Here is a 15,738-nt window from a genome sequence, read left to right as displayed (position 1 = left end):
ATCCCCAAGTTCTGAACAACTTTCGCCCAGTCTCAAATCTGCCATTTTTGGGCAAGGTGACTGAGCGGGTGGTGGTGATGCAGTTGAAGGCACACTTGGAAGAAAGCGATTATCTAGACCCATTTCAGTTGGGCTTCAGGCCTGTGCATGGGACAGAAACGGCCTTGGTCGCCTTGGTGGATGATATGAGGAGGGCTCTGGATAGGGGTGAATGCTCCTTCCTTGTTCTCCTCGACCTCTCAGCAGCTTTTGATACCGTTGACCACGGTATCCTCCTGGACCGCCTGGAGGGGTTGGGCATTGGAGACACCGTATTGCGGTGGTTCCGGTCCTTCCTCTCTGGCAGGTACCAGAGGGTAGTACTGGGAGAGGAGGTTTCGGACCTGTGGCCGCTCACTCGTGGGGTGCCACAGGGTTCCATCCTCTCCCCGATGCTATTTAACATCTATGTGAAGCCACTGGGGGCTATCGTCAGGAGGTTTGGGGTGCGGTGTCATCAATATGCGGATGACACGCAGCTCTACCTCTCGTTCAAATCTTCACCAAGGTTGGCCGTAGAATCCCTGTCCAAACGTCTGGAGATGGTGAGTGGCTGGATGGGGAGGAATAAGCTGAAGCTGAACCCTGACAAGACTGAGGTACTTTTGGTGGGAGACAAGAGTAGGCTGGGGGATGTTGACCTGGTGTTGAATGGGGTACGGCTACCCTTGAAAGACCAGGTCCGCAGCCTGGGGGTCATTTTGGACTCCCAGCTGTCCATGGAAGCTCAGGTGTCAGCTGTGAGCTGGACAGCGCTGTATCAACTCCATCTGATACAGCAGCTGCGCCCCTTCCTTCCCGACCATCTGCTCCCATCGGTAGTACATGCCCTGGTCTCTTCTCGTTTAGACTACTGTAATGCGCTCTACGTGGGGTTACCCCTGAAGACAGTTCAGAAGCTGCAGCTTCTTCTTGAGTGGATTCCTGTTTTCATTTTTAAGATTCCTCCCCTCGAACTTCATCAGCTTCTGTATGCAGAAAGAATTGGGTTATAATTCAGCATCAGTCTTTGCTGTGGAGAAGCAAAAATCTACAAGAGCTCAGAAGCTCTCTTATATATTCAGGCTGCATCCTTCATTAGAACAGAGATACGTATGTGCTGAAAAGTCCATGCACTGGCATTCCTTCATCGGGAACAGATAGCTAGGTTAGAGTGAAGAGAAGATTTTATTCACGACTGGGCTAACATGCAAATAAGGCTACCTGTGACTAATTCTGTGAACTGTTGGCCAATCTGAAATGGAGATGCGTTGGACTGCAGCTCTCATCATTCCCAGCAAGCATGGCCCACACATCTGGAAGGCACCATGTTGGGGAGGTTTCTGGCCAAACCATGGTGGGCTGCTCATTCTGCATGCCTGGTTTTCCATGCTGTCTTTCCATATCGCCTTTCCTTCTGTTTCTACAGCATCCTACCCATTAGGTTGCTCTGCTGGTGTGATTGCTTGGTTTGCTTGGCTTTTGCCTATCCTGCTCTGGTACTTTATGTAATAAGATCACAAGAAGCTGCCTTAGATGAGGCCAGCCTATTTGTCCATCTAGTCAAGTATTGTCTCTTCTGACTGGCAGCAGCTCACCAGAGTCTCAGGCCAAAATCTTCTGTCACCTGCTACTGGCTGTCTGATTAAGTGGAGATACTGGGGATTGAACCTGGGACCTTCTACATGCAAGGCAGGTGCTCTACCACTGATCTATGCCTCCTCCCTTAACGTGGAGGCCATGAGGGATGGGCATTTGCTCATTTACTCCCCGCAGAAGCACCACCTCTCTCTGGTATCTGACAGTGCCTGCATGGAAAGTGACCCAAACATGCACCCTTCCTACATGGTCTCATCATTATATGCATTACCCAAGTGCTGTGGAAAGCTGCCATATGAAGGGAGGTGCTACTATGCTGCTAAAGTAACATAAGAACCGGCCCAAACAATGTCCACTTCTGTATTATGGCCAAGATGCATACAGTCAGTGACAAGGTGAATGAACATCAAGGTAGTGATGTAATATACACCCCATATAATATATCATGCTATTTCTTCCAGAAAAGTTTCCTTAGACTTATTTACAAGAAGAGACATAATGGTGCTCTCAGTTTTAGTAAAAGCAAAACATTTCATAATTTGATTTATTAGCTGTGTGTTCTCCTACCAAAACCATGGAACTAGGCAGAGGCGGGCAACTTACGGCCCTCCAGATGTTTTGGTCTACAGCCCCCATCAACCCTAGCTAGCATAGCCAATGGTGAGGGCTGATGGGAGTTGTAGGCCAAAACATCTGGAGGAACCTCATAAATTGCCCACCTCTGAGCTAGAGGTTCTCTTAAGAAGCTAAGAAAAGAAAAAAATGGCTCAAACTTTCCCAACACATTAAAAACACAGATAGGTTTCCAATTATTCCCCATTCTTGGTTGCTGGCAGTGGCGGCGACATTTATTCAGCTCATGACATTTTAAAGTGGTCATGCCTTTTGGTCATGATCATTAGGGAAGCCAGAAGCTTAGCAAAATAAAGAAATATAACCAAACCAAATAGAGGGTTGTTCTATTGACTCCCTTTATCCATAAACCAGTTCTTGAGAGTTGACTATAGGAAATAGATTCCTGTTGCATGTCAACTGCATTTTAATGGGAGAGGGGAGAAACATAGTTTGCTCATCAGTGTCCTGACCTAGAGATGATTGAAATGTTCAGGGAAAAAAGCGGAACAGTCTTCCTAGAACCATACCACATCAACATGCATGCTTGGGACAGTGTATCTGAATTTTTTTTCCTATGTCAAAACCTCTCTCTGTGTAGACTGCGGTATTAGCTCATTGAGTCACAGCTTGCGCAGGCCTGTACTATATTAACCCTCTGGGCAGCAACCCTTTTGTACAACAGCTAGTAGCAAAATAAGCTTTATATAGTAGTAGCAGCAGTAAAATATGTTATCAAGAGGGTGTAGCAATTTGGCTGGATGATAAGAGGAAGCTTCTATAGCACATGGTATTTTCTCACCCGCTAACATATATGTTATGAAACCAATGAGAGAACAAATAGGCATTACCACAGCCTATTCTTCTTTCTCATTCTCTTACTTTCTTTTTTAATTACAGAGCTTTGCTCAACATGAAGTCTTGGAAAATGGACGAGGTTTATTAGCTAATGCAAAAGGAATCTCCTTTGCTGTGTTTCATTAAATGCAGCCCCTGTGGTAGAAGTGCACCCAAGTTAATCTAACAAATGACTGTTGTTAGAAGGGTTATATCATGTTTTCCATTGTCATCTTGACATGAAACAGGCAAAATTTCCAAACAGTGGAAATAAGGCTCATCTTGATGTTAGGAATACAGAAAAAGGGTAAATGCAACTTTCCATGCCACAGTGGAAGAATTATGGCATGTAGACAATTGTTCCTATGATTCTTTTTGTTCTTGTTTTAATCTAGGGGTGTGGGAGGTTTCCCCTAGATTAAAACAAGAACAAAAAGAATCATAGGAACAATTGTCTACATGCCATAATTCTTCCACTGTGGCATGGAAAGTTGCATTTACCCTTTTTGCATACAGACATTCATTTCTATGATGCTCTGGAGTTATTTTTTTTCTTTAACCCCCCAACAACCTGGTATGTTACTTTTATTCACTGTTTTGTACCAGGAGAAAGTGGATTCTTTCTGCTATAAGCTCCATAGTCTTTGATCATTGACACAGTACATGCCAGATCACAAAATAATACTTAATAAATAAAATGTCGAGCCAATTCATAGCCTAGGATAAATGTAATGTCTGATATTTGTGTCAGACTCAGTAGCTAGCCTCCAACAGAGAAGGCTGTTGATCTGTATAAACAATGAGCTTTGAATGAAGACTTTAATGCTGGACTGAAACGTTAGGTGTTGGATCACATCTGCAATATAAAGCTGGAGCAGAAGACAAAACCTCACAGGAAATACACAATGACTGGTGATGTTTATTCTGTTGTAATGTATATGTAAGCCTCCTTAAAGTACCTATATGCAGGAGAGAACTTTTGCAACTTCATTTCACAACCACTTCATCCTTGCTAGATCTCTGTCCTACTGAAGATGGTACTTTTGTGCCCCTAAATATAAAATGGAACTAGACATTACAAGACCATCTCATGTCTCTTTCTCCTGCCTTGTAACATCTAGTTGCTTCTAGATTCTAGTATAACACAGTGCAGGATATGATTGCATTGTATTTCCCCACACCTCACATCTTTGGCTATTTGTTGTGAGACTGTGGAAATGCACGTCAAATGATGATCTGTGTTATACCAGAGATTACCAGGAAGAGAGGCAAAAGAGATAAGGAGAGACACCAGACAGGAGTGTGCATTCCTTTCATGACAAATGAGAAATTGGACTGAATGGAGCCTATTCAGTTCAAATGTCATTCATTGCAAAATGAATGCTATAATGAATGGGTTTATTTCTTAAAACTAAATCCCATTTGTACCTATTAATCATTCGTTTGGATGGGAAGGACTACTGTTCTCCTGTAGTAGCAGCTTTCTCCTTAGACATTGTGCTGTTTTGGGGCATTCTGGGGGAAATTGGTGGTCACGATTTTGTCCCAGAACAGCCCAAAATGATGCAACCTGGGGCAATTTGGGAAAATAAAATGGCAGCCACTAGGTGGCAGCCACTGAAACCACTTCTGCAGTTTCTTCCAAAGAACGAAGAAAGAAAGAAAGAAAGAAAGCTAATGAAAATAAATGTGAGTAGTGAAATGAAATGTGATTTCAAATGAATAATGAAACAAATACAATTTTAGTAATGAAAACTAATGGAACAATGAAACAAACAAAAACTATTGTACACTCTAGCAACACGTTTGTGTTTGTTGTACTGTCTTGTTTTGCCCATAAACAGAACTGTAAATCTTTAATCTATCCTTTATCTACCATTTGATGATGAGTACGGAAAGTCAAAGAGGGCATTTTCATTTAATTAAGGCTCTAATTTAATTAAGGCTGAACAAGAAATGTTTTGAGTAGGCTGCATAATTTATTATTTTGGCTCTTGGATCCACAGATTTCAAAGACTGTGATTAAATGCGTTTGGTTAACATTTTGAAGAAGACAGGCCAAATTCATCACATCTTTAGAACTCATCAATGTGGGAAAATAGAAAGTTACACACTTCTTTCAACAGTATATCCTTTTGCAAGAATATTTGCAAAACCAGAAAACTTGGTTGTTTCAAGTTAGTGTGTGTGTGTGTGTTTAATTGTGTGCACTTCTTCATGCTCATCGACTGTAGACCTATAATCTTTCAAAATGGCTTAGAAGAATAGCTAGTGTAATACTTCTTGGAACTTGTCCAGATCCATGGAGGTCAGTGGGAACCAGTGTGATATAATTGTTGGACGTGGTCTTGCTCAGCCCTGAACCTCATTGGGTGGTCTTGGGACAATCACTATCCTTAACCATACCCTACCGTGCAGGGTTTTTGTGAAAGTATAATAAACATACAAATATGGTAAGACGTAAATGCAAACAAATGTGATAAATATTAGTGCTGTAAAGTAAGGCAGACCAGTAGCCTGAAATAAAGATGTATCTAGGACAGCCTTCTCCAGTGTGATGCCCATCAGATGGTCTTTTGACTATAATTCCCATTAGCCCCAGCCAGCATTGGCAATTGTCAGGGATTCTGGGAGCTGTCGTCCACAACATCTGCAGGGCACCACGTTGGGGAAGGCTGGTCTAAGGTGACATGATGTGTCCTTGATATCTGCCTGTATTTTGTTAGGCTGCTTCACCTGCAGTGTATAGAGTAGCTATAGTGATTCCCATGGCTACGGGGCGGGGGAGACGTACTGTGCTTCTACCCTCAACCTTTCATACTTGACAGACTGAACCCACAGCAATGGCCAGTATCTACCACACCATTGGATGTGAAGTCAGTGGGTTTAAGGGCACACTTAACTCTGTGGTGGATGGTAGTCAGTGGGTTGGATCCAGGATCTGCCTTCCATGCATGGAAGGCCTCTGCCTGATTTTCATGGATACCCCCATCCCCTCTCATAAAGCAGGCTCCCCCAACACTCTGTTGAGCATTTTCAGGTGGGCTGGAGGGGCTGCCGTGGGCAGGAGGGGTGGGGAAATCTGCTTCCACCAACCCATTTGCACACACCTAAACCTGAATCCAGTGCAGTAGGTTCAGTAGTGGAGCCAGGGTTTGCACAGTTGTAGCAGTGACACTTTTTTTTTTTTTTTACTTAGCATGGATGCTGACATCATCTGCCACCCCTCTCAGAATTCCCCATTCCCTCTGTGCTGAGCTGCAATTCTCACAGTAGGTGGGGGCAGGGAGGGGATGAATATTTCAAGCAACAATATATTGTTCCCTGTGGTAATGCAGAGTATTTTGGGGTGGCTTGGTCTTGAATGGGCAATTAAAACCTATCAGCTTTGCCCGAGACCTGCTTCTGGTGGAGCTGAGAACTGCTAGAACTAGGCATGGCTTTGAGAATTGTCATGATGAGTGCCTGAACTTTAACTTTTACCACTACACCAGTGATGTTTAGTGTAAGTGAGCTTGCCAGAAACATCGCCCTACCTCATTATTTTGAAACTCAGGCATATTAGTTCTATTCCCATCAATATGGAATAGACTGAGGTCTGCAAGGTGGTTCCAGTGGGCACCAATGGGCCCATAGACACCACACAGACTCTTGGCACCCACCACGCTCCCCACCCCTCCTGATTTTTATTTTACTTCTTAACTTAGAAAAAAAAATCTTGGGAAGCTGGCACGCTGCAAAATGAATTGCTGCCCTCCAGCACCATCTTTCTTTGGGTTCAAAAGGGTCACTTTGTGTTTTGGAGCTCAGAACCCACCTCTGCCTTGTACATAGGTTCCTGGGCAAGCTACTTTTCTTTTAGTCTCATCACTTTGCCTTCTGGGAAATGAATGTTTGGCACCAGCCATGTCTACTATGGTGACCATTTTGTGAATGGGCAAGCCCTCCCATGGCAGCCATTTTGTGAGACTGGCCAAGACACTACCTCAAAATTCCAGAAGTGCCCACTGACCCCAGAAGGTAAGAGACCCCTGGAACAGAGAAAGGAACCACACTGAAAAAAGAATTGCCTTGCCATGCTATTAGACTTGATATAAGATATACAAGATGGCTGTCCCAAACACCATGCAATGGAAGAAAGGCTCAGCAGGTTTCATAGCATACTACATGATATAACTACTCATTGTCTATCAAGACAGGCGCATGGGGGGTACATCACTTTTATTTACTGCTGCCGCCTGGATTAGAACCCAGCTTCAGGAACTTTTGAAAAGGAGAGACAGAAGAGCATGACTTATTCAAAACTGCTCTTTGTCCATTCCCCACTATTTTTGGAACAATCCTAATAATCAGACAATGTACCCTTTCATGGATGATCAGAATCTGCAGCTGCAGAAGCAGCAATCTTTACTGCTGCAGCTAAAGGACAGCCCTAGGTCAGGCAACTGGGGCACGGCCAGCCAGCTCCAACCACCTTGGTAGGAAACATTCTCTCTTGCTTCTAGAAATGGCCAACTCTGATCCTTTCTTATTAGCACTGTGCCGAATTTTTTTGTTCTGTTTATTTTCAACCATTCATTGGGGGGAGGAGTGAAAATAAATTGCAGCTGAAAATTTGTGGGAAGGGGTGAGAATTTTGGAGAAATTTCTCAGGGAGCAGGCCTTCAGTGCTTACCTGACGAAAGCTGAGAGAGGCATTTTTGGTTTTGCTTTGTTGTTATTAAAAGTCGTTTTAACACCCAGAAGAAGAAAAATAAGAAGAAAAATAACAGTAACCCCTCACTCAGCTTTCAGGCACATTGCAGGGAGCCCCACTGGAAAGCCCCAAGGGAGGAAGTCCTACTGAAGTTCTCTAGGGTTGTGAGTTTCCCATGGGTAGCTGGTTCACCACTGTGTGAACAGAATGCTGGTGGGATGGACCCTTGGATCCAATATAGCTCTTCTTATTTTCTTATGGATCTGACACAAATAATTTAAATATGACTGAGCTGCTAGCCAGAATTGGACTAGAAGCCATCTTCTGGAAAGAACAAATCAACGAGTTCTCCACCTGAGTTACTGTTCTTGGTCTTCTGTTTCAATCACTGAAGTCAAAAGTCCTTATCAAGAGATGAGGGATTGATGCCTTATGCTTTCCCAGGAGTTGGAAAGTAATAGAGGTTCTACTTATAACATACAAGGTTACCAAGAGTATAATGGTGTTGATTCAGCATTGTTAAATGCATGGGAAATACTATTACTGCCAGTAAAAAAAGAAACATCACCCTCATTTCTTTCTCCCTGCAATAAAGCAATTATTTTTTTTCCAGCTCTGTGGCTTTGCACCCTTCTTCAGGAAAATGTTTGATGGGTCTTGGTCTCTAGTCAAAAAGCACAGATGGAAAGTCAGGCAAGGCAAAGGTAATCATCTACTTTTCATCAAATTATAGGCTTCCTCAAACTTATGAAATTGGCCTAATTTCCAAGAACACCTAATCACCTAGAAGATGTAGATTCCATAGGACTTAATTGAGAGTTGGACTTTTCTAAATCACAGGAAGTCATAGATAATTTTCTGTACTGAAGGTTACATTTTGCAACACTTTAATCCCCATACACTCACTTTCAAGAATGCTCTCACTTTAAATGTAGTCAGCAGAATTGCACAAACCATCTATGCACAGCTGTGTGTCCTTACTCAGGAGCCTTTACAGTTGGGACTTTCAAACATTTCTGGCTCAGCCCTTTTCACATCCAAGCTCCCTACTTTTTCCAAGTACAAAGAAGAAATGTGTCATTCCATTAGGTCAGGTGGGAGTGGGGAAAGGGAAGGATGGATGGAGATGGGAAAAAGTTGTGCTGCAGAAGAAAGGGCAAGGGAGATTCATTCATCACACATGCATGGGGAAGGCAGGCAGGCAGGCAGTAAACCATTCTGAGCACTCTTGGGCCAGAGCCATCTAGAAGCCTTGCCCACTCTCCACACACATCCGCACACCCCTCATACGCTAATGATTGTTTTTAATGCTTAGCTTTGGGAAATGTTGCTCTACAGGAAATGAAGATTCCAAATCAAGTGCATATTGAAACTTAGCTGGTAGTGGTCATTCCCATCCCTGGTTTGGGGATCAAGGAACACATGCAACCTAACGCATGCCCTACTGACCCTCAGGACTGCATGAGTACAAACACAGTAATTGGGAAAATATGTTGATTGATTATTCCTTGCTCAATCAATGCTAATAAAAGTAGTTAAGACTGAGCTGTTTTACCCATCTTCCGGGGTTTAGAGTCAAATGGGCATAAGACTGGGAATATAATATCAGATTGTTTCAATGGGATTTTTATAGAAAGTAAATAAGGAGTGTGGTCAGGCTATGTCTGTATTGGCAGAGACCGCAGCCACTTCATACGTTACATTTTGCCCTTAGGAACTGCTGCCAAATGTAACCCATTTTGCACCAGTTGCATGCACAGTGTCACTTTTGAATGGTGTTCACTTGGTACACCAGAGCTTTTGGCTACAGCATACCTTTACTGAGTGAAGAGAGGAATTGGTTATTGAGTACAAAAATGTATGCATCAGTCTTAAGTCAATGGCTCTCTTAAAAAACCAACGGATGTGGTCCATTTTACATCTATACTGCTACTTGCATGTATCATGACTGGCAATTTTGCATTTGGTCTATCGCTTGGTTGACTAATGTCATCGTATGAATACTTAAATGCCAACAAACATAATCAATGACAGCTGTTTGTGCAGGTCAGCAAAAACTTGTGTTGTAATTGAAAAACCAGAAGATCTTATTATGTCCTTTGATTCCATGGCCAAATCCTTATTGCAGATGACATATGACTGCATCGATTCAACTTTTCTCTTTGGAAGTGGAAGTCTAAAGCTGATTTATATATTACCTCTGCTGCGTGTGGTTGCTGCTTCACCATGGATGAATCCCAACACTAACATCCAAATCTAATAATCACATGGTGTGGGTGGATCATGTGAAACATGATCCATCCAGTGCCACTAACCCCCAGGAAGGTGCTGTGCTGGTGGGGTGACCCACATGTTCTGCCAATACCACATGATTATCCTATTTAGACATTATTGCTGTGGTGTGAGATCCAGTCATAAGGAAGTGGCAACCAGAAGGAACACATACATTGGATCCTTGAGGAGATTATTGATGTAGAGGAAAAAATGATTGACTCAGATGTTTTTGCTCTACTTTTAAAAATCAGTTTAACAGATTACCCCAGAGTGAGCATGCTTGTATTGTGCATCTGCATATTGGCAACACTCCAAATGTATCCCTTTTAGAAAACGCATAGATAAGTGTCAAACACAAATTAATTTATCCTTTATGTCTAGAAAGTTTTTAACACATCCATTTTCTTTATGCCCTCACATCAAAAGGAGGTATCAAACATGAAGAGGCAAGAGTACAACAAATCCCAAAGCTCATTTATCATGGCTGCAATGTAATGATTAAATGTTGATTCTTTTTATTTTGATTTCAGCTAAAGTTTTGTGGTTATGGATATGTTCAAATTCCTCAGGGTGGGGGGAACACACCTTGGAAAATCCTTTATTTATCAGCTTAATGAGGATTCATGCTATTGAATGAAAACCTTTCAGGTGTGTTTGTTGAGTAATGGAAATGGTAATCATTTCTAGCAATATAGGAATGAAGACCATAGGGTGCAATGGATAGACAACCGCAATAGTAATGAGAATGTACATCCTGGAATGCATGCAATTTGGGAATAAAGGGAATGATGATCCACTAGATGGCCCTTCATTTTAACGGATGGTTTGCTTACTTGGACTTTGGGGCAGCAGAAGGGGGTGGGGAGAGAAGGCTTAACTCAAAGAAACATTAAATTAAACCAAAAAACTTTAGCTTAGTTAATCTCAGACTAGATAAGATTTGCAAAGAAGAAAGAATCCGGACCACAGCAATGATCAACTACTGTTGTCAGATTTTTTGTTCCAATAACCATAACCGGGACTCAGAAAAGAGATGTCATCATTACAGCCAAGTGTAAGATGAGCTGCGTCAGCATAGAAGAATACAAGACAGGGCATCTCAGCAGCCAGATGTGAATGTCACAATTTAACCCTGCTATAGCAATGTTGAAGCTCAATGGTCATAAACCATTGGTATATGGTTTGGTATATGGTAGAATCATGGTTCAAGTCTACTTAGGGTGCAATCCTATGCATGTTTAGACAGAGAAAAGGCCTACAACTCCCAGCTGGCTGGGGAATGCTGGGAGTTGTAGGCCTTTTCTCTTTCTAAACATGCATAGGATTGCACCCTTAATCTGGTTACTGTTGTTATTATGGCACAGAGGAACTCCTTGCTGAAGGCTCCAGCCTGATTATTTTCAGCCCACTGTAAACTCAGCAGCTCCCTTAATGTCTTGCCAAAACATGTTGGCAAGATATGTTAAGAAAATGTTTACATTGACATTCATTTGAAGCTAACCATATAAACATGATTTTTGACACTTAATAGAGCAGTTTAATGCATCTAGAAAGTCTCTTTTCGTCCATGCAAATGTTAACATCCCAGCCTTTAGCTGTTTTATTGCCTGGGTTGTATCTCTCAACACTTTGAATAGGTTTTGCTCTGCTGTTAAAAACATCATGTCCATTGAGGGAAGTAAAAAAGTGAGATTGATTCCAGAATGCAAGTGTAGTTGCTTGCATTGTATGGAAAGATGCATTCCAGTATTCTGTAGGGAAAATCATGTGCATATTTTGAAAAAAACCTCTCACTAGTATTATGGTAATTAGATCTCTGTCTCTTAGAGAACGTAACCTTGCCCTCACATAATGACAACAGGAAACACAAGAATAAAAGGGCATTTTTGAATATGCTTTTGGCTTCTTCGTTACACTTGTCCAAAATTTATTCTTACAACCAGAACCAAACACTATGTCGAAATACAATTATAACCATAAGGGCAGCCACATGTATTTAAATCTGTGGGAAATAAGCAGATGACTCCAATGGGATTTGAAAAGAAAAAAATTCAGGAGAAGGTCCCTTTGTGTGGATACACTCAAACCAATGGCCTTCTTTACTGGAAATTATTCTTGTTTTCTTCTAATAGATTGAATGGTGGATAACTGATTGCTAATGAATGAATGAACGATGGTGGATGCTAATGGAACATGTAGTGCTGAACAGTGAAAAGGAAAGATCCACACTGTTGCATGAAAGATAAAGCATACAGGGAATGTGGATTTGTACAATCCATATTGCGGGATATGTATGCGTGTGTTTGAATGGCATTTAAATAGTGCCTTTCATGTAAGCAAATGAAATCTGCAGATGTGCTTCTTCAAAATGGCACCCTGGAAGTCTATGAAAGTTATGAAGTTATAAGTTACATCTTTCAACTATCCAGTCTTTACAGAGTGATGAGCATTGCTATTTGTAATTCATTTCCTTACATTTTGTGTAATGCCTGGCTTCCTCATACACAAAGCTTGCCTTCTTAACGGAAAACTGATACAGAACTAGCCCATTTCAAGTCTGGATTCTGAAATGTTTTGCCATCCACTGACTCAAGTAATCCTTTCCTATAATTATAGAAATGGATTGCACAAGTGTGTTAGACTGTGGTAAGCTATAAGGAAAACCTTATTAAATTGTTTCATCAGTCAAGCTATACATTCACATATTCAAGGCACAAATCAAAAGAAGCGTTGCATAGTTCTTGTAACTTAATACAGCACACCCCAGTGCTCCAGACATAGCCATTGATTCAAATATCTAAAAAGAAAACAGACCCCAAAACATCAGTTTGACCAAATATACAGGTAATTTAATATAAATTCATTTCTGAGTGATCTTTTTCATTGCATATTCCATATGAAGCCCAGTTATATGCACGTTTTCTCAGATGGAACTCTCACTATGCTTAATTGGGCTTACTCCCAGGTAAGCATGTATGGGCGTGCAGCCTAAAGTAGTTTGTTGTTAGTAGACCATGTAAGAGCTTGGAGCAGACTCTGATGAGTGATGGAGCAGGCTTTGAGCTCTATAGATTTACTTATCCTTCTGCTTAAGCTTCAGAAGTGAAACACACACACACACACACACACACACGGCTGGAAAGTTGTCCCCCAATGCTGAATTCACCATTCTGGTTTTGCAAAAGTGCTTCCTTTTATGTTAAATGTTACTTTTTCAAAGATTCATATTCCTGCAACACCAAAGCAATGCTTCCTATGAAACAAAGAACAGTTATGCAGCAAATGGCTGAAAATAAAGCCTTATGATAAATGACTTCCAGATTTCACTGAACTAGCACTCACAGACCTTATCCCAAGAGCTAAAAGAAAGGAATGTTTAAAAAAAAGTTTCCAGTCCTTTCAAGCAAAGCAAGTCAAGATGCAAAGAGCTGAAGCCGAGAAAAACAGCAGAGAATGCTTACGCCGAGAGAAAGTTTCTTCCTTTTTAGGCTAGTACTACTACATCATACTGCGGAATTGAGCAGGACCTCTTAGCTAGCTCACAGTGTCGAACTGGCAAAAGGAAAATGAATTTGATAAATGCTGATTTCTGGCAAGCTTGGAAATGAAAGTGATGAAAAAAGTCGTTAAAATCCATGAAAAGTCTTAATTGGGAATTACTCACCTTCTTGTTCTTGTGCCAAAACAACTGAGGATTGCAACACAGCAAGGAAAAGCAAAATTACTCTCTGCACACAGCTCATCATGTCTAAAGAATTAGACATGAGACTCTATGTGCAAAAGAGAGAAAAAAAGAGGGGGAAAGAAAAATCAAAAGAGCACCATCAATTTTTTCCTGCCCTGTCAGCCACCGGGCCCTGAACAGAACTCAGCCACAGGAATTCCTTTGCTTTGGCCTTAAATAGGGAAATCTTTGGCTTCCTTGACTTCCCAGCCCCTTTCTGAAATATGAGAGGAGGTCCCATCCCCTTAACATGAAATGATTAATATTGCTTTTGGCCTTGCAGAAGGAACAGCCAGCTGAAACAGATACATAACACATCTGGACCATGCATGTTTGTGAGGCTCTGAGAATGTATGGAACATAAACTTCCACATGTATCTTAGAATATGTGATGTATGAGCTTAAGATTTGTGTTTGATGTGTCACTTGATGCTTTTTGTGCTACATGTAAATGGGAAAGAGAATGCAGGATTTCATTTTTTTATTTGCAGCAGGCTCTTGTATTCCATTGTGTTATAATTTACTTTGTGTGTGTGTGTGTGCTTCTAAATCAGAAATACCACTAGGAGTATATAGTTCGGCTGTAAAGTTAGAAATCTGCAGCCTCTCTCTCATTCCTTCTCTTTCTCTCTCCATCTTCTCTAATCAAGAGATAGCAGACAACGATGAAAGACCACACAAATGATTTTAGGATGATCCTTGAATAAGAGATCAGCCTGAATCTGCAGCTTTTAAAGTGCACCTTCCAAAGGAAGTTCAAGCAGTAGCTATAGGAATGTAAGTTCCTAGCCAGGCTAGTAAGTGCCTTGATAGCTTTACCTATTGGGCAGTATAGAAATAACTAACTAACTAACTAACTAACTAACTAACTAACTAACTAACTTGATGGGTGCAGGAAGTGCAAGCATGCCAACAGGCTCCTTTTTATCAACCAATGAAATGCAGTGCTTAAACTTTGACTGCTGAATCCCGTTCCTGCTGAAGGATGGTTCTACCAGCAGTTTCTGGGTGCTGAGTAAAGGAGGAATTGTTGCCTCTTCCCTATTCCTCCCCTCCCCCCAAGATCTGTGACCTGATCTCAACATCCAGCAGTGAGGTGGGAATGAAGTGGCAGAGTCCTGGTGTGGTAGAATGGACTGTGCCACTTCAGACTGCAGGTGGAGGAATAAGTGACAAGAACACACCAGAACACACACCAGCTGCATGGGTAGGTCAAGCATGTGACAAGCATGTAGCTGAGGAGACATGCTTCCCTTGGAGGGGATCAACAGTTTTTTCTTGATGTGGGGAGGCCAACTAGGTTTCAATCCAAGCCCTCAGGCACTACTCCAGACTGAATTTATTTATGTCAGGCTGTAGCGTTGTTCCCATAGGGCAGGGGTGGGAAACCTTTAGTTAAAATAGCCTGGTATTTTTGGCATTTGGTGAATTTTGGCCTACCCCTTTTTCTTTGGCCCCATCCACCACTGGAATGTGGCCTCCCAAAGCTTCTCCCAAATGGAATGTGGCCTTCGTGCTGAAAAAGGGTCCGCACCCCTGCCATAGGGGCATTCTGCCCAGGAATGTGGCTGGGGCAGCCAAGAGGCTGCTTGCATTGGTTGCAAGTCTTTGTTTACTATTTATTTATTTATTTACAATATTTATATACCACTCCATATCTAGAACAGATTTTGGAGAGGTGAACACAAGAAATAAAACAGTAAAAGAATAAAAAGGTTAAAACATTGTATTAAAATTATACTTGTTGCAACACAATACCAATAAAAACCATAACTGGTCAATTAAGGAATGCCTTCTGGAACAGTGCTGTTCTCAGGAGGTGCCGGAAACAACACAGTGTTGGTGCCTGCCTGACCTCCAGGGGCAGGGAATTCCAAAGAAAGGGGGCCACCATGCTGAAGGCTCTTCTCCTGGTGGACTCCAATCGGACCATAGGTCCATGTGGAACTGTCAGGAGCAAGCCTTCTGATGACCTTAG

General features: G+C 41.9%; 1 protein-coding gene across 1 annotated transcript in view; it reads right to left on the bottom strand.

Moving 5' to 3' along the window:
- The window catches only part of COL3A1 (collagen type III alpha 1 chain), a 95,240-nt gene extending 81,330 nt beyond the window's left edge, over positions 1–13,910 (bottom strand). Inside the window, exon 1 of the mRNA XM_084815736.1 lies at positions 13,701–13,910. Within this exon, the coding sequence (XP_084671862.1) occupies positions 13,701–13,800 (100 nt within the window). The 5' untranslated portion in view covers positions 13,801–13,910. The remainder of the gene's footprint in view (positions 1–13,700) is intronic.
- Positions 13,911–15,738: the final 1,828 nt, after the last annotated feature.

This window comes from Heloderma suspectum, chromosome 1 (genome assembly GCF_057233095.1).
Source record: "Heloderma suspectum isolate Gila_16-S chromosome 1, 16-S_ref, whole genome shotgun sequence".
NCBI classification, from domain to species: domain Eukaryota; kingdom Metazoa; phylum Chordata; class Lepidosauria; order Squamata; family Helodermatidae; genus Heloderma; species Heloderma suspectum.
This window is presented reverse-complemented; position numbering and strand designations above follow the sequence as displayed.